The sequence below is a fragment of the Staurois parvus genome, unplaced genomic scaffold (genome assembly GCF_062004578.1).
Source record: "Staurois parvus isolate SC_StPar_1 unplaced genomic scaffold, SC_StPar_1.0 ptg000114l, whole genome shotgun sequence".
Taxonomy (NCBI): Eukaryota; Metazoa; Chordata; class Amphibia; order Anura; family Ranidae; genus Staurois; species Staurois parvus.
The window spans coordinates 8,373,079-8,391,806 of NW_028317910.1; the positions used below are offsets into that span (position 1 = coordinate 8,373,079).

The following is an 18,728-nucleotide window of genomic DNA, read 5'->3' on the forward strand; positions in this document are numbered from 1 at the left end:
AAAAAAAAAAAAAAAAAAACACACAGGCAATCAAATACCATTGAAAGAAAGCTCTATTTGTGGGGAAAAAAAGGACTTACATTTTTCAAGCTTTGGGCAGTGCAGCTTGCCGTGAGATATTGGATGGCCAGTCAGGGTTCAGTCCGACAATGCTACAGCAGTGGCATACATCGACCACCAAGGCGGTACCAAGAGCCGAGGGCTCAGGAGGAGGTAGATTACATTTTGGCTTAGGCAGAAGGGCATGATCCAGTTCTGGCAGCAGTATTCATTCCAGGGATAGAGAATTGGAAGGCAGACTACCTCAGCCATCAGTGGTTGTTTCCAGGGGAATGGTCTCTGCATCCTGAGGTGTTCTCAGAAATCTGCAGGCGTTGGGGGCACTCGGACGTAGATCTATTGGCATCCAGGTTCAACAGTAAGGTGGACAGGTTTGTGTTCAGGATGCAGGACTCTCTTACGATCGGGGTAGATGTCTTTGTGATACTGTGAGATCAGTTTTCCATAATCTATGCCCCCCCCCCCCCCTTCCCGATTAAGCTACTCCTGCAACTATTACGCAGGATTCAAGACAACGGGATTCCAGTGATGTTAGTGGCACCAGCCTGGCACAGGAGATGTTGGTATGTGGTCATTATCAGACTAGCAGTAGGCGATCCATGGCCTCTGCCAGATCGGTCGGACCTATATTACATCCAGCTTTATAGTCTCTGAATTCAACGGCATGGCTGTTGAGACCCAAATCTTGAAAGACAATTGAGTGTCAGACTCGGTTATCTACACAATGTTGAATGCTAGGAAGCTGGTTTCTAGGAACATTTATTATAGAATTTAGAAGGCATATATTTCTTGGTGTGAGGGTTGAAATTAGCAGCCCTGGAAACATTTGATTGGAGAAAAAAGACAAAATTCTCCCAATGAGGAGTAGGAAAGTAGTTGGCTGTTGGTACTATTAAGGGTCAGGTTTCAGCCTTGGCTGGTTTCTTCCAAAGATCGATTGCTTCTCACTCTTTGGTGCATACTTTTCTTTTTTTTTTTTTTTTTTACAGGGAGCGATGTGTACTGTTCCTCCTGTCAGACAACCCCTGTGTCCTTGGGACTTGGTCTTGGCAGTTTTACAGAGACCACCATTGGAACCTATCAGGGAGATTTCGTTAGTTCTGCTAACTAGGATAAGGTGGTGTTACGGCCTCATCCATCCTTTTTGCCAAAGATGGTTTCCAGTTTTCATCTCAAATCAGGACATTGTTCTGCCTTCATTCTTTCCTAGGCCTCATTTGGCAAAAAGAAAGATCTATGCCTGCCCTAGATTTAGTTAATAAGGATCCTTTTGAAAATGGCGGCGCAGATTAGAAAGGCAGATTCCTTGTTTGTTTTGACAGAAGGTCCCAGGAAAGGACAGGCGGCATCCAAATGAACTATTTCTAAGTGGATTTGTCAGTTAATCATTCAAGCCTATGGTTTGAAGAGCAAGGTTCCACTCTTTCGGGTGAAAGCACACGCTACCAGGAGTATGGGGGCATATTGGGCTATCCACCACAGGCGTCAGTTGCTCAGGTTTGTAAGGCTGCTACAAGGTCTTCGGTTCATACAATCACAAGGTTTTACCAGATGGATGTCAGAGCCACAGAGGATTCTGCCTTTGGTCGCAGTGTTTTATATACAGCTAAATAGCTCCTTTTTGGGATGTTGGTGGTGATTATTGTGATGCCACCTACCTCTCAAGGTTATTGCTTTGTTGCAAGGTTATCCCACACAGTCATTATTATGGCCTGCTCTGTGTCCCTCAATGTACGAGAAAGAAAATTGGATTTTTTTTCTACATACTTACCTGTAAAATCCATTTCTTGGAGTACATAAGGGGACACAGAGGTCCCTCCCTTCTTTCTGGATTTTCATTCCTTGCTACAAAAACTGAATACTTTGTGTAGAAGGCATTATATGGGGGAGGACTTCCTGCTTGGTCGGCCAGTGGTCATTCACCTATAGGTGGCATATAACCCATATAGTCATTATTATGGCCTGCTCTGTGTCCCGTGATGTACTCCAAGAAATGGATTTTACAGGTAAGTATATAGAAAAAAAATCAAATTTTTTGAGGATTACAAGGTGTGCACAATTATTATGCAAGTGATTTCATCATTTTTATGCATATTGGCCAACTCCAAGCTGTATAAACTTGAATGCTTATTGGATTTAAGCATCTCAGATGATGTGTATTTGTGTAATGTGGGAGGGTGTGGCCCAAGGAGATCAAACTATATCAAGGTGTGCATAATTATTAGTCAGCTTTTTATCTTCAGGCAAAATGGGCCAATAAGAGATTTAACCAACTCTGAAAAGTAAAAAAATTATAAAAAGACTTTCAAACGTTTTGTTGCAAAAAGTCTACAGGGTTGCAAGAAATGTGTTGAGGGAAAAAAGGAAAAGAAAAAAAAAAAAGACAAAAATTAACTGCCAAAGATTTGATAAAAATCAAACGTGAAGCTACCAGGGACCCATTATCCTCATGGAGTGCCCAGAAGTACAAGGTGTTCAGTGCTCAGAGACATGGCCAGGGTAAGGAAGGCTGAAACCTGACCACCACTGAACAAGAAACAAAGGTGAAACGTCAAGAATGGGCCAAGAAATATCTGAAGACAGATTTTTCAAAGGTTTTATGGACTGATGAGATGAAAGTGACTGTTGACCAGTTCGATGGGCTCGTGACTGGCATTATGGGCAAAGAGCTCCACTTTGACTCAGACGCTAAAAAGGTGGAGGTGGGAAACTGGTATTATTAAGGATGAGCTAGTTGGACCTTTTTGGGTTAAAGATGGACTCAACCTCAACTCCTAAACCTACTGCCAGTTTTTAGAAGACACTTAATTCAAGCAGTGGTACAGGAAAGAGTCTGCATCTTTCAAGACGATCATGATAATTATGCAGGACAATGCTATATCACATGCATTGAAGTACTCTGCTGCGTGGCTAGTCAGTAAAGGCGATAAAAGAATAATGACATGGCCCCCTTCCTCACCAACTTGTGGGCCCTTCTTAAAAGAAAATATTACGGTAAAGAAAAATAGTACACCTCTCTGAACAGTGTCTGGGAGGCTGTGGTTGCTGCTGCACAAAAAAAAAAAAAGTTGTCAACAGATCAATAAACAGTCATAAGCCTTCCATTTATGGAGTCTGTCAGTTACTGAAAAGAAAAATGGCTATTGGTCACTGATTTTTGTTTTTGTGAAATGTCAGAAATATTTGTAAATTATGAGTTATTTTTCTAATTTTAACAGATGAAAATAAACAAAGTGAGATGGGAAAATGTTTGTTTTTCATTTAGTTGAATAATAATTCTGCACACTAATAGTTACCAAATAAATGTGCACACATAGATATTCTCCTAAGAAAGCCAAAACCTCACTTGTACTTTTAGATATTCAGGTTTGAGGTTTATTAACATTTTGGATTAACCGAGAACAGTGTAGTTGTTCAATAATTAAATTATTCCTCAAAAATACAACTATGACTGTAACATTGTGTTCTGCAATGGATGAGAGAGAGAAAAAAAAAACGATTTATATCACCATCAGCTAAAGAAAATTAGCAGAACCGAAACTCCCAAATCAGATACAAATGTCAGTAAGAAAAGGGTTAGACAGTTACCATTTCTGCCAAGTTTTGGTGTTCTTTGTGCATTAACAAGATTGCTTATTTCCAGGTTAGGATCCTTCATTTCTGTCGTGTTGTACAAGTGTCGCACCTGAGTGGAGGGACAAGAGACAAGAAATAAGCAACACTGGATATTCACAGCATGTGAAACACCAGTGGCAGGCAAATAATTTTCCCAAGGGGCCACATGATTGGGACTGTTGTAGAGGGCAGCACTTCATTCCTTTAAAGATTAACTTTAGACCTGGGAAGATCCGTAAGTACATAGAGATATAGAAAAGAAACACCTGGTGCTAGGAATAATAGGTACAACTGCTCATGAAATAAGTCTCTTTAAAATGGGCATCAAATGCCCTCTGAAAAACAGCAATTGGCGAGAGCATAAGATCAGTACAGTGGGGACTTCTGCAGATGCTGACTTGGAGTGAAGAATAGGTGCATGGCTCCTGGGTTTTACAGTGTGCAGGCACTAACACAGGAAAAACCTGGCCAGATAGCAGCGTGACTGGAGAGTGTCAGGACACCCCCTAGGGAAGGCTCTCTGGCCAGACATCCTGCTGTGCCAATCAGCTCCTAAGGCTCTCGCCTTACAATTTTTGCAGTTCTTCACTTAGACATCTATCAGCATACCTCTTTGCTTCTTCACCGAGGTAGCTGGGAGGCTCAGATAGGCTCAGAGAGGCAGGCTGACAGTGGAGACATTGAGGGCTGGATGTGGACCTTGGTCTGCAGTTTGCCCAGGTCTGTGTTACATAGTAGTTCATCACTACTCCCAACTTACCCTCCCCTAACTTTTGCCTCCTAAAATACTCTGATCTCCTGGAGAGCTATCTGCTGAAATATTCTGCACTGCTACAGGACTCTGCTCCTTACTTTACCTCACCTCTCCTGAAATACACTGCTCTTGCTTCTGGGGCAAAATTATTTTGAAGATGAATTGATCAGACCAGACACAGAAATCTGAAAGTTACTTACCTGGCTGGGTCGCAGAAACTGCAGGTTGACATTGGGATAACGGGTGGTTGGGTCAATGCTGTACTGGTTAAAGTTTTTGCTGACATTCTCTGGTGTAGTCTGAGGAAGGAGCCTATAAATACTCTCCCTGAAATCAAGAACAATTAGAGGTGCCCATCAGTGATACAGTAGTCCAGATGATACATCCAAGGTAAAAATGAGTTTGTACATTCTTTCTGGTCTAGCAGAAATGCAGAGCATGTAGGCCCAATACTGGAGTTACAATTGTGTTAGCTGTGGCCGTACTGATGAACATTGGGCATACCTAACCATTGGCAGCCATCAATTCTGCTTGCGAAGCCTTACCTCTCAGCCAGCACTTCCAGCGGACTGGCTCCTTGTGCCCAGCTACGTACCATCCAGGCCGAATCCATGGCAGCCAGGAAACCTCGAGCGATGCCAGTTCCCATTGGCCAAAAAGGCTGTTGAAGAAAGAGTAAGAAGTTGAGTAGTCACTCCGATATTAAGAGAAACTCCCCTCAAATGAAGACGCAAAAGAATGGTGATGGACTAAAAGAATATAAAAAAGTTAGGGGATACATATGTCTGTGTGCATTATATGAAATACTTTTTTTTTTTTTTTTTTTAGACTAGAGGGATAGGGTGGGTTTGATGTGTAATGTATCTGGGGAAAAAAAAAATAAATAAAAACAAAACAAAAAAAACACAACACCCTTGTACCCTTATAAATACTATACTTACCCAAACCAGCAGCCACATGACTTTCAGATCCTAAGCATTCACTTTGATTCTATTTTCTTTCAGCAGTGTCAATCTTTGGGTGTTCACATCACTGACTGCATGATGTGGACATTTCCTATTAGCTATCTAGTGTCAGGGGCCTCCCAGGATCCAGAAGAGCAGGAAAGTCATCATGCGGGTATGGCAAGGGACTGGATAGAGAGGGATAATCGCACGTCTGGACTGGCAATCCCCAAAGCAAGGAATAGCAGCGGCGAGGGACCCAGACTGAACTTGTACATGTAATTCTTGGGATGCATGGGAGCGGAGCACAAGGAAAGCACGACAAGGTCATCATTAGGCCCCATTCACACTACGCGTAGTGGGAACTTGCATTCCCTCTCGCGATTTGGTTAGCGCAATTCTCATGCAGAAATGCATGACTGTCGCTCCAAATTGTGGCCCAGAGCCAGTAGTGATTTGCATGTTTTGTCACGCAGCTGTGTGTGGGCTGCCATTCAAACACACGTTTTGCTGTGATTTGGAATTGGGGGGGCAGAATCTCAGCGATTCTGCCCGCAATTCCAAATAGCCCTAATCTGAATGTGATATGAGACACTATTCCTAAGACTAAAGATGAGGAACTATTCCTTCCACTGTCACCAACAATGGAGCACCATTCCTCCTACTGACAGCAACAAAGCAGCACTAATCTTCCACGGACACCAAAGACGGGGCACTATTCTTTCCACTGATACCATTTTCTACTCCCACTACTCCCTAATACCACAGTTCCGACCCCTCAAAGTCTATAGAGCAGTAAACTGGTCCTTTGTTTTTAAGTTTGGAGACCCTTGGTCTAGGCGGTAATGGAAAATCCACCTTCCAATTGTCCACTCCCGGGATAACAGCAAATTTTGCTGGGCAGTGCATTTTGACGCAAGATATGCTCAGACTTGCTTTCTTTAAGGCTGCCAGACTCCTGGTTCCCCCCTGGTGATTGATCTAGGCCACTGCCTTGGTTTTGACTGATTGCACCCTAATTGGATGTCCCTGGAGAAGCTTGCTGCCCTGAACTGTGAGATAATGAAACACACCTCCCCAGGCTGTGAAACTGGCATCTGTTGTCATCACCTGCCATGATGGATTGGTAATCCCCCAATCTGGAGAGTTCCTTGCTTGGCTGTAGAGAAGCAAGGGGAGTTCAAGAGATGGAGAGTGTTTGTTACAGGCGAATAGAATGTTGTGTGGGAGGGGCCTTGATTGTAACTGAGCAAAGGGAACAGCTTTGAATGAGTCATGCATAAGGCCTAGAACGCTCATCGAGATCTCAGAGGGGTGTCTTTTTGATCTAAGGTCCAACCTAAAGTCTGGATAGTCCTCTGGACTATTTCAAACAGACGGTTGTCTAGGTACCTGGTAAACTGGATGTCCTGAGCTCTTAAGAGGATGAGTAAGGGTGCAAGCCTCTTTAAATATGCTCTGGGTGCAAAGGATAGGTTGAACAGTGGTGTGGAAAATTGGAAGTATTTATCTCCTACGGTGAAGTGCAGAAAGCTCAGATGAGGTGGGTAAATGGGAATATGGAGGTAAGTATCTAATGTATGATGCAAGGTTTTCCTCTCTTCTCGGAGGGGAAATACTTGGACTTGTGGATTCTGTACCTAACTTGTGAATGCATAAAAAGGTACTTGATTAGGAATTTTAGGTCAAGGATAGGACAAAAACCTTGACTGGGTTTTGCTACATTGAACAGGGTTGAAAAGAATCCTTTGAACCTGACCTCCAGGGGGACCAAAACAACCACTCCTGGGATAAGATGGTTCAGGCCAGTTTGTAAATCAGAATGTCCTTGGGCATATTGTGGTTGACTTGAGAGAAGAAAACAAGGGGGTAGCGTCTGGAACTCTTTCTGCACCCCTTTGAAACCACCGAATGAACCCATAGGTCTGGGACATCTGTGGCCCAAATGAATGCAAACTGTAGCAGAAGTAGCTTAGACTTAGAGGTGCAGGTGCCCCTGCATTGTGAAGAATTCTATGCGGCAGATACGGTGGGCTGTGTGTTACATATCTTGCACCTAAAGGAAGAGCTGAATTTTAACTTGGAGAGCGGAGTGGTGTTTTGAGGAGGTACAAAGCACTTGGGGGGGGGTTGGATTTGGAGCCTTTTGCTGTGGGAAATAGACTTTCCCCTTCTGCGACATCTTATGAATTTGTCAAGTACCTTACCAAAGAGACATCTTCCTTCAAAGGGCATACAAGCAAGGCATCTTTTAGAGGCAGCTGACCTTCGAGCCAATATGGAAATTAGTATGGCGTCATTCCGTGGACTAACACAATTTTAAAGCTTGACATGTTTGATATCCAATTACTCGACGTAACATCTTTTTTATTTTACAAAAAATTGGGTATTATATTGTGTTTTTGTGGATTAAAAATCATTAGTGTATTTCAAAAAATAATGTTTGAAAAACCACTGTGCACATGCAGTGTGACATAAAAATAAAAATATGCAACACCCATCATTTTATTCCCTAGGGTCACTGCTTAAAAAAAAAAAAAAAAAAAAAAAAAAAAAAGAATATACTATGTCTGGGGGTTCCAAGTAGTTTTCTATCATGAAAAAAAAAAAAAAAGGAAAAGATGTTTTTTTTACATGTAGAAGAGGAATGTCTGAATTGGCCCAGAAGTGGCTGGAAGTGGTTAAGACTGCAGAGTCTACTACCAGAACAGTCAACTGGGTTAATCCTCTGCATTGTGTAAAAAAAATGTTTGACCCCGTCTTCTCTGATCCTCCCCTTCTTCTAATGTCTCCGATCTATCTGCTGATAGAGCAAAGCCTCGGGGACAAGCTGCACATGCTCAGTTTGGTGAGAATTGCTAGAGAGTTTTTATTTTCTTGGGAGGGTGCATGTGATCAGCACAGGGCCAATCAGCACTGTCCAGCCAGAGAGTCAGAGGTCCTGCAGTCTCATAGGACAATCAGGGGAGAGTGAAAACTCCTCCTACAAACTTTAACCAATGCTCTGCTGGACACTGATAGAAGTCACAAGACTGTTCTAACTGCTGATGAGAAAAGGTATTTAGCAGTTTATATTTACTAAAATAATAGCATTTCCATGTTCTGTGTACTGTGGGAGACCTAATATGGTGAATGCAGGGTCATGGGTTTAAGTAACACTTTAAATTCATGATATTAATTAAAAAGTCAAATATAATACAAATATATATAAAACAAAATTTTGGTTTCGGTCCAGAATTTTCAATTCGGTGCACCACTATTTTTTAGTGAGTTCTTTTTCCCCTGGATATAGCGAAGCAATTTTTGGAGCAAAAACCTTTTCAGGAGATACCCAGCCATCATATACTGCCCATTCTGTTTGTTCACGAATGGGAAAGGACTTTTAAACTTTGCAGGTCATTTAGTATCCAGAGGGGCATGTCGACACAGAAGAGAATAAAGCGTGAATATACCAAACCTCTTGCAAATAGCAGTTACATTGGCAAGTATATTGCGCAAAGCATTTACAAGTCTGGAGGTGAAAAATCTACCACAGCCACATCCAAACACCGCCTAGGGGTCTTCGTCAAAGTTTTCCCACGTCCACCATTTCTACATGAGGTAGTTCCACTTCCGAATCGGGTAGAGAATATGGAGGTAGGGAAGAACCCTGGTACTTCTGGGCCCTGGACAGGGATCGCTGTATTAAGGGCATTCATTATTTGAGAAATTCTGGACCTAGTTGGCTGTATTGTCAGATTGGTCAGATAGGCTGCTGGTTGCATGCTTTAGATAGAGCTAGATTCAGATGCAGAGACTGGTGCTAAAATGGGGTCCTTCTCTGCTGCAAGGGAAGCAACATTACTGTCAGCAAATACTTTGCAATCATCGGCAGGACAAAATGTTTTCCTGAGCTTTTGCCATGGTTCCCGCCATTGCAATCAGTGAGGAAATTCCCCTGTGGGGTACTCACAGAGTGGGTGCAGAAATGGGGTAAGCATATCCAGAGGATACACAGCAACCCAAATGTCAACCGTCCTGCAGCAAAGTCCTCAAGACAAAAGGCACGAGGAAGTGCTTGCGTACCTTATCAATTATGGGCGGGAGTTGGTGGTAATAGTGTGCCCTGTGGTGGGATGATAGAAAGTTATTGCCAAGTTTGAAAGTTTAAACACTCCATATTGAATAAAGTCAAAACACAATTCCAGATTTCCCGATTGTTTTTAACATAAAAAAAAAAAAAAAAAAAAACACAATCCAGGAGACACTAATCATGGTACTGCAAGTAGTGAAGATCTTAAAGTTTCACAGTTGCTAGAAGGCTACAGCAACAGTTCAATAAAAGGACAAACCTTGTCACTGTATGGGTTTAGGCTGAACCCTTCCCAGAAAGCTCTTCAGTGTCAGAGAATGGACTGTTGACTTGTATAGCACCCTGCAGCTAACTACACGCATTGTATTCAGTGCAAAAGGTGATACCCAAGCAATAGCCAGTGCCTGAAGCAACATTACAGGTCATCCCAACAGCGTGGGGTCAGAATATGGTTCCCCACCTTTGTGTTCTGTACTGTACGATTAAACCCCTGCCTAACCTTCCTTTAAACAATTTGAAATGCCCAGGAGCAAGAAGGATCCGCGATCACATGACCACCGTCACGGTAGTTTCATGATCGGAAGCAGGTCCCACCAGCTACAGATCTGTAACCTGGATCAAGAATTGGGACAGCTCAGTCTTTGTGCTGAGAGTGTGCATTGAGCACGCTCTGAGCACATAAACACTAGCTACTTAGCGACACATATGTGTGGCGTGTGGGCGTTAAAAGTTCACCCTTTTGCTGCCAGAAGTGTTGGGCAGTGATAAAGGGATTAAGATATGAGGGTAATAGGGATGAAGCTATCCAGGTGCACAGGATGAAAATCCTCTCCCAAATCAGACATGACATGTTAAATTTTCACATGTAACTTGAGAAAACCTTTAAATTGAACCCTGCCCTACTGCAAGTCGTAATACATCATGTAAAACTTGCAAAAAATTCAGAGACAAGAGGTGATTGGCTGAAAGATAGCATTAAAATTTTCTAAGAGCACAAACTGTCCACCATGATCTACTGACCTCTAAAAGGCTGTCGCCAACCAGTGCCACAAGCAGCCGATGACTGTTTCTCTCCCTCACCAGTGCAGCATTCTCTGAGGCATACATGCAGGTGAAATCGAACATAGCTACGTCTGGCTGCCCATAATGATTAATGGCAAAGTCCAGGGTGGGCAGCTGCTGATTGGTAGAGAAGCGAGCAGCCTCTGTGGCATAATTCAGCAGTGCCTCCTGGTCCACGTTGGCACGTGAAAGCAGCATCTCCGTGTCGGCGTAGTCCTGTAGAGGTGGCAATGAAACAGCAGGTGAGAGGTATACCAGAGCACGCAAAACACAGCATGTTCTGCAGTCAAGATCGTGAAAAATCATATGCCAACTGTACTACAAATTCTTTCCTTTATCAGCAGCTAAAGAATTTTGCATGTTTTGAACAGAATCTATTATAGTTTTGAGTTCAGTTTAACTTTTTAACTTTGAGAGAGTAAGTAAAAATACAGAACTTAATTTTAAAACAATCAAATCATATTTATATATTATTATCTATCGAAAATACAAGCATGCCCATCTCTCCAGTACCCCATCTACCAATGGCATAAATAATTTAACATACTGTGTGTGTGCACAACCTAAACATTGAACGTGATTCCAAAGAGGTAAGGGATGTGCAATTCCTATCGCCCAACAACCAGGACATGCAGTTCCGGGCGCCAAGCAAGAGTTTTTGTTTTTTTACATTTAGTCCTGCTGCGGGCAAGCAGCAGGCTTGAAAGCCAAACGGTCTGCTCTCTTGTAAAAGCAATCCAAGCAACTAACTAGCCACTGGATCGCTTTTACAAGCAGTGGGAAATTATAGGAGGTGGACAAAGACTGGAACCGCTGTCTGCCTCTGATCTAGCATACATCACTTCTGGTTTCCCCAGATGTAAATGGCACTATTTTTAAAAATGGAAAGCATTTGATCACACAGATCTTGGTGTGATCAAATGCATTTAAGGGCACAGTCAATAAGTCCCCAGATCTCTCCATAAAGAGTACCTGTAACTGCCTATTGCTGTCACAAGGGAGGTTTACATTCCTTGTGACAGCAATAAAAGTGATTTAAAAAAAATTAAAGTGATAGTGTAAAAAAAAAAAAAAAAAAAATAATAATTTTTTTTTTTTAAAGCACCCCCGTGCTCGAATGCACAGGCGATCGCATGCAGTGGTCTCTCACAGCAATAATTCCGCACATGTGAGGTATCACCGTGAACGTCAGATCATGGGCAGTAATTATAGCTCCAGACCTGTGTCTAAAGTGACAACCTGTAAAGGCTTTTAAAAGAGTCACCTATGGATAGTAAAACTTATGTTGTTTGTTGCCATTACATGGGCAATTTTAAAGCGTGATATGTTTAGTACTCGCCGTAACATCATATTTAAAAAAAAAAAAAAAAAATGGTTTATACGTATATTTTTTTCATTACATTTAAAAAAGGTGTTTTTTTTTTTTTACTTTTTTAATGGTGTTTGAAAAACCGCTGTGCAAATACCGTGTGACATACATAAACTGCAAACACCCACCAATTTATCTTCTAGGGCTTCTGCCCTGTTTGGAGGTTCTAAGAAATTTTCCAAAAATAGAAAAAAGTTTAACTTGCTATAAAGCCGCCTTCATTTTTAAAATCCCCAGACATTCCTAAAAGCACCTCTGCCTAATAAAACATCAACCCTTCATATTTTCCATTCTGACAAAACATTTTTTTTTTTTTTTAAATTGGGGCAAGAAGATGGTCATGAGGAACAAATAAATTGGGACTCCAATTGCGTCCCTTGCACAAGTAGTTTTTTTTTGTTAATTTCCACACACCTGGAGGTGCATAAAGGTTAAAGCTGAACCCTGGGCAAAAAGGTCAAGATGTATATGTACAGTATACAGTGCTTTTATACCTTTATAATTTCTTGGTGTTACAGTGTACAGTCCTCATGCCTGTCGGAAACGCAGCCTTCTTTGTTCACTGAAAAACCCTCTGTTCCCCTCATATCCAGTTCACAAGACTGGCAGCTGCTATGCTCTCCATCTCCCTGGCCACCAGTGGTGATGTAAGTACGTAGCAATATGTGGTCTCAGGAGTCAGACTCTGTGCTGTGTAGGTAGAATGGTGGGTCAGCAGATTCATGCTCTGTCCTGCCTCCTATGACTGTCCTGCCTCCTATGACTGTCCTGCCTCCTATGACTGTCCTGCCTCCTATGACTGCATACTTTCACTGATATACCAGATGTGCAGACTATGCAAATGAAGTTTAGGCTCAGAGTAAGCTCTCCTCATCCACATACAATAATGGACAATGTGCTGACATATAAAATAAGGCGCAGCAGAGCAGGGCACAGTGATGTGGGTGTGCAGTCAGAAGCCTGAATGTAGAACACTTCTGATCCACTGTACACAGTCCTGCCCACTCAGATGCTAAATCCCAGGGCCAGGCCAAGTGATGTGTAGCTCCAGTGAGAAGTGACCTGGGCTCATGTCACAGTTTGCTAGTTTGCATCACATACTAGCACATTATGACAAAACTTACCTGTGAAATGGATCCCTCCAGCAGTACGCTGTCACTGCTGGCAGGGAATCCATCTACACCCAGTCTTCCTTCAAGGTTCGCCGACTCCTCCAGTCGTTTGAACGGCCAAGCTGCAATGGCGTCCGAGGATGTGGCCAGAGTGACGGCTGAGGCCAGTTAGAGCTTACGTCCCTTTCCATTGGACTCCTGGGGAATGTCCAGTTTTGAGCAGCGCCACAAGCTTTCTACAAGGACAATACTTCCATATTCAGGAATTTACGCCCAAACACATATGCAAATAGCAGCATTTACATGCCGATATCAGCATACCGTATTTTGTCAATATAGTCCTATGAGCACAACTACACCTTAGATTGTACACCCCTTGAAGGTTAGGGACTGATGTGAATGTATAATATATATGTAAAGCACTGCGTAAATGGACGGTGCTATATAAGTACCTGAAATAAATGAAATAAACTATGCACCAGCACCTGTGTGTGTGAGCACTTATAGTTTAGCATCTTTGAGGCAGTGACAATTTTTTTTTTTTTTAAGTCACTTGTTTCCATTGGGTAGGCCCCCCCCCCCCAAATTTCCCCTACCCAACTTCCCCCAAGCAGGAAAGATATTTATAAAAGGGTGCAGTGTTACTTTTGGTAACAGGTCAGATAAGGTTACTACATGCTGAAGTCTACCATTGAATGTCTGGATTTAATAACTGCAGAGCAGGTCACCCATCTGCCATCCGGATGCTAGAGCCGGTAGGAAGGGAAGCAGTGCCAGAAGAGGAAATCACATTTGATAGAGATGAATAACAATCTTGCACTGTTGAAGACTTCATGCTACATTCTTTAAACCAGCACTCTACCTTTTTTTTTTTTTTTTTTTAACCTCTTCCATTTTGCATGCCTCATTTTAGACTAAGTGATGTCATCGCTGAGTTTCTGTGCTTCTGGTGGGAGGGGTCAGCAGGGAGTTGTACACAAATCACAGTATTCCTCAAGACCCCTGATGTAAGCAGTGTTTGTTCTTGGGAGGAGTTATGGAAATATCAAAAAGCATTATTAGGTGGATGTCAGTCTGGAGTGGGTGTTCCTAGGCAGACTGTATTTGCATGCAGATTACCCTAGGTAACACCCACCTGTGATGCTGAGCCTCTAAGACTGAAAGAACTGAAATTAAAAAAAAAAAAATTAAGGGGCAGGCTGATTATATAAAATAAATAAAATAAAAAAGGGACAGGCAGGGAAAGTAAAACTGGGGAGGAAAGAGCTAGATGCTGCTGGACATCCTCTAGCAAGGAAATGAGGTGGGTTCTATCTACCTTGCTGAATCATATAAGACAGTCCATACCTTAGTCCATACCTTAGTCATTTTTGCTCATTTAACTAGCGGTTGAACCAAAAAAAAAAAAAAAAAAGTGTGGATGAGGGAATGCTGACAGTGGGAAGACTGCCGCACCATCAGAATACACTGATCAGTGTTGTCGGCTATAGCCACCGGCATTGCTGCATTACGAAAAACCTGAACGGTGGTTGGACAGAAGTCGATTGGCAAATCAACTTCTGTACAACCAGCCCATAAATGGATCAAAATTCAGCCAGTCACTGCAGTCGGTTTAATGCACATTGTTAGGAGCTCAAAGTGTGCTGTGAAATCAGAGTAAGTAATCTCAATACAAGGGTGGAGCCTGTACAACTGTGCAAGACTTAGGACTGGAGTTTGGCTTTAAAGAGGAATGTATAGCAGATTTCTCCTTTTTTTTATATAGGCAGGACTAGAATATAAAATTCCACCCCATTAAAAGATCTATAAAAAACTGCCCATCAGGAACACTTCAGTGTTTGTATTTATAATAAAACACCATCTTCTCTGACACTTTCCTATTTGTCCTCTATGCAATAATCTGAAGGGGGTTCTCACACTTTAAAAATCTATCCATTACGAAATAAAAACAGGCTGAACTGGGCAACACAAGCAGTCACTCTTCTCTTACAGACGGTTCAAATACAATTGTTCAATCAGTCATAGTCAGCCTAAAAGCTGCATCTGCTGTGCCTCCTTCCTTAGCTAAGCCATAAGTCTCCAAGAACCCTTTGTTATATATATTTATATATATATTTATATATATATATATATATTTGAAGAGTTCGGTAATAGCACTCAAAGCTTGAAAGGTGGCTTGGGTACTCTCAATCAACATATATAAAAGCAATACTTAGAATAAACAGGGAACTCAAAAATCATATGGATATTGTACCATTTTCACTTTCATTTATTCTGAAAAAGAAAACCTGTCTGTAGAGCAATCCCCTGTTGGAAGAGGCCACTGTCTGCTGTACAAGCTCTATACTGGTTCCAAGGCTGTCATCTTGCTCGCTATTATGCTGCAATAATGAATGGATGGGATTCAGCCTGTTACCTGTAAGATGACCCCTTTCTCCAGCAGACTCTGCTTCTTAGCTGTCATGACAAAGTAGTGTGTGTCATCTTTATAATAGACGATGTTCTCCAAATCAATACCTGTAAATAAAAGGTAGCACCTTGTGAGAAGGAAACCAGTGTAGAGAACGGAAATACAAAAATAACTTTATTCTGACTGAATAACAAAATTCTGCTTGCTTAATTTAAAAACACAAAATTAATGAAACTCTGTATTTACATCACTGAATTTTTTATTTTTTTTTATTTGGTCAGTGCCTGAATCTGATTTGGTATCAGCCTTTTGCTATATGACAGAACTCAGGATAGGAGAGGGAGAAGCACCACAAGGGGGCAATCAGGTGAACTCATATGCTAACAAGAAACATGCCGATAGGAGAGAGAAGAGTGACAGAGAAATGGGCTAAGCAAACTATAGTTTCTCCTTTCAATATCCAATTAAAGTCATGGGAAGGAAAAAGACCTGCAAGTGTTACTGAACTGCAGCAGAAAAAAATCTTGTTCTCTGCCCTGCCAGGCAGGGCTGTGCTTCAGAGCAATATAAACCTCAGGACTGGATCAACAGAAATACAAATCCTATGGCAGGTAAATCAGCTCCAATATATACATTTTATCTGAGTATTTAGCAGTTTGTCTTAAGTTCAGCTTTGCAGTAAAATTGCAATTTTAAACACCTGAGCATCAATTTATGCAGGAAATTCAAAAGAAGCAAAAAAATTTGTAAAAATTATCTATTTTTTCCCCTTTATACTGTTGTCCACTAAGATCTGCTTATTAAGTGACAACCTCTGCACAATATTAGGCCACATTCAAAATTGAGAATGGGGTTGCTTAGGATTACCTGCAGAGGACTCATTGGGGATCTATAAAATTACCTGTGGATGACCAGCCCTGGATGCAGATAGTCTGTGTCCAGGGCCAATCACCCACACATAATAGCTGCATAAGCAAATACATGCAAACGTCTGCAAACAGCATGCACCTAAACAAATGGATCCTAATTTTACCGTGAGTAACCGCAAACAGCCCCATTCACAAGTTTTAATGGGGCCTTATATTTACTGGTCTCTGCTCCACTGGGAGCAGCTCTGCTGCTGTTCCAGAGACCTATGGGTGAGGCTCCACATGCATGGAAGACCCTCTATTCATTTATAGTGAGAGGCCATCATTATTCATCCCAGAGGTGGACAGCCTCTCCATAAGACTGAATTCCTCTGCCTCAGAGCCCAGCCTGTAGACATTTAGAGAAGTAATTGTGTAGTTCCACGTGATCCATACAGTGAAGACCTCAAAAGGAGTTGGGGAAACGAAGTGTAATGCTTAGGAGTGGATGAATTTAAAGGGTAACTGTACTAAAAGTTCAGATAAACTTTAAAGTGGTACCCTTTTACTGTAGCATCCTTAGTTTTTCTTATGCATTTTCCTTTCTGCACATACTTACTTACTACTGCACTAAAGAAGTTCTGTGCAGAAGCATTTCAAGGCTGTTCACGCGGAATAGGAGGAGCAAAGGAACACCAGTAGAATCACTCTCAAAATGTGCAGCAACTGCAAAGAGTTTAAGCATGTTTCATGTCTTAATAGGGCCCTCTGGATCCCCAGGGTCCAGAGCAGTCATTATTATCCCACACAAAAATGAGAGGACAGTCTACAGACACTGACCTGTGGCCTCTCGCAAGTCCTGAAAGAACTTCTGGTTGAAGATGAAGGCTACGCCGCTGATTTCTTCCACCTTAGCCTCTGCTGTAGTGTTCCTGTTAATGAAATTTGCTGTGATGGCAATGGCCAGCTTCCCACGAAACTCCTTCCTGCGGAAACCTTGAGAGGAGGTGAGGAAGCAAAAAAGATCTCAGCAGCTTTTCACATGACAACAAAACCCTAAAACAAAACAAGATTCCAACTCACCTGCCAATGTGTTCCTCCTGCCATCCGCACCGATGATGACATCAAAATCAAATTCGGACACTGGATGACCTTTGGGGTAGAACTTGGCCCGCCAGCTTGTACCTGACAAATAAAATATTGATTTTACAGAAGGTGCCTTTCAAATAAGTCTTATTCTGCGCTACATATATCCAGAAACAAAAAATTACATACAAAACATGAAATGGTCATTTAAAGCTGAACTCCAGTCTTCCCCTCAATCTTGCATAGCTATTCAGGCTCCTCTCCAGTACTGAAATTGCTTATTATGATTTCAATGCACTGTAAGCTTCTCACAATATGCACTAGAGCCCACCTATCTGACCTGCTGACATCCAGCATCATCTAGCTTTGTCTTCCAAAACCTGACTGTCCCTAGCTCATTCCTTTCATTCATTGGATTTCAGTTCTTCCAATGATGGAAGCTTAGCATCACATGTGGGAGTTACCTAGGGTGGTGTGAAGGCAAACATAGCCTGCCTAGGAATGCCCATTATAACTCCTCCCAAGAGCCAGCCCTAGGCTTGTATCACAGCTAAGGGTTCTTGAGAAGCATACTGAGGAAGGGTGTCATGATGTTTTTGGGTAGCCAGCCTCTCATACTAGCCACGATCTGCCTGCGTTGAATACAGAAGTACAGAGACCCAACCTCCGAGTCTAATGATGGGCACACACAGGAAGTCGTTCCCCCCCCCCCCCCCATTAGTGGGCTGAGCGAAAAGACATACAGATCGCCGTACTAATGCAGCCTAAGTTAGTGCGACGATCTCCCCGCTGAGCTATTCTGCCAGGACACACTGATCAGTGCTGGCAGCCACTGGCTGACAATGCTGATCAGTTGCTGGTTTTCTAGCATGCCCATTCAACAGAGACCAGCTTCGGTTGGCCAAGGAGCTGTACACAGGCAAAAAGTTGACTGCTGAACGGACTGGTTTCAGCAGATTTTTGGCCCGTGTTTGCCCAGCTTGAAAGTTTAGTTTTTATTTAATTATATTTACCTGCATTTTTTAAAAATGTATATTTGCCTGCATCTGTCCCCCACCAGTTCCAAGTATGAGAACTGAGCGATCAGACACCACTGATTGCTCAGTTCTCTCCCTCCGCTCTAAGCAGAGAGCCAGAACTATCAGTGCTCACTGTAGCGCTGGGCTGTAGAGGGGACGGGAGGGGCTGGCACAGGCTGAGACAGCTGCTGGTCCAGGGATCTGGATGGATCTTTCCACCACTGGGACCTGTGGACGTTAGCCTGCTGTCGGGTGAAAACAGGTCACAGGAGAGCAGAACGAACTGCACTCCTGTGATCCGCAGGAGAAGTACAGTCAAACGGGATTTGGCTGTACTTCTCCTTTAAGGATATGTAATGAAAATAAGGAAATGGAAT

At 42.4% G+C, this 18,728-nt stretch overlaps 1 protein-coding gene across 14 annotated transcripts in view; it reads right to left on the bottom strand.

Annotated features, from left to right (window-relative positions):
• MICAL3 (microtubule associated monooxygenase, calponin and LIM domain containing 3) overlaps positions 1 to 18,728 on the bottom strand; it is a 236,282-nt gene that overhangs the window by 127,438 nt on the left and 90,116 nt on the right. For all 14 annotated transcript variants that reach the window (XM_089671866.1, XM_089671864.1, XM_089671865.1 and 11 more), the window contains exons 5-11: positions 17,330 to 17,431; positions 17,087 to 17,242; positions 15,405 to 15,505; positions 10,466 to 10,723; positions 4,975 to 5,090; positions 4,630 to 4,756; positions 3,649 to 3,745 (exon numbers count right to left, since the gene is read on the bottom strand). In XM_089671866.1, coding sequence (XP_089527992.1) covers positions 3,649 to 3,745; positions 4,630 to 4,756; positions 4,975 to 5,090; positions 10,466 to 10,723; positions 15,405 to 15,505; positions 17,087 to 17,242; positions 17,330 to 17,431 — 957 coding nt within the window. The remainder of the gene's footprint in view (positions 1 to 3,648; positions 3,746 to 4,629; positions 4,757 to 4,974; positions 5,091 to 10,465; positions 10,724 to 15,404; positions 15,506 to 17,086; positions 17,243 to 17,329; positions 17,432 to 18,728) is intronic.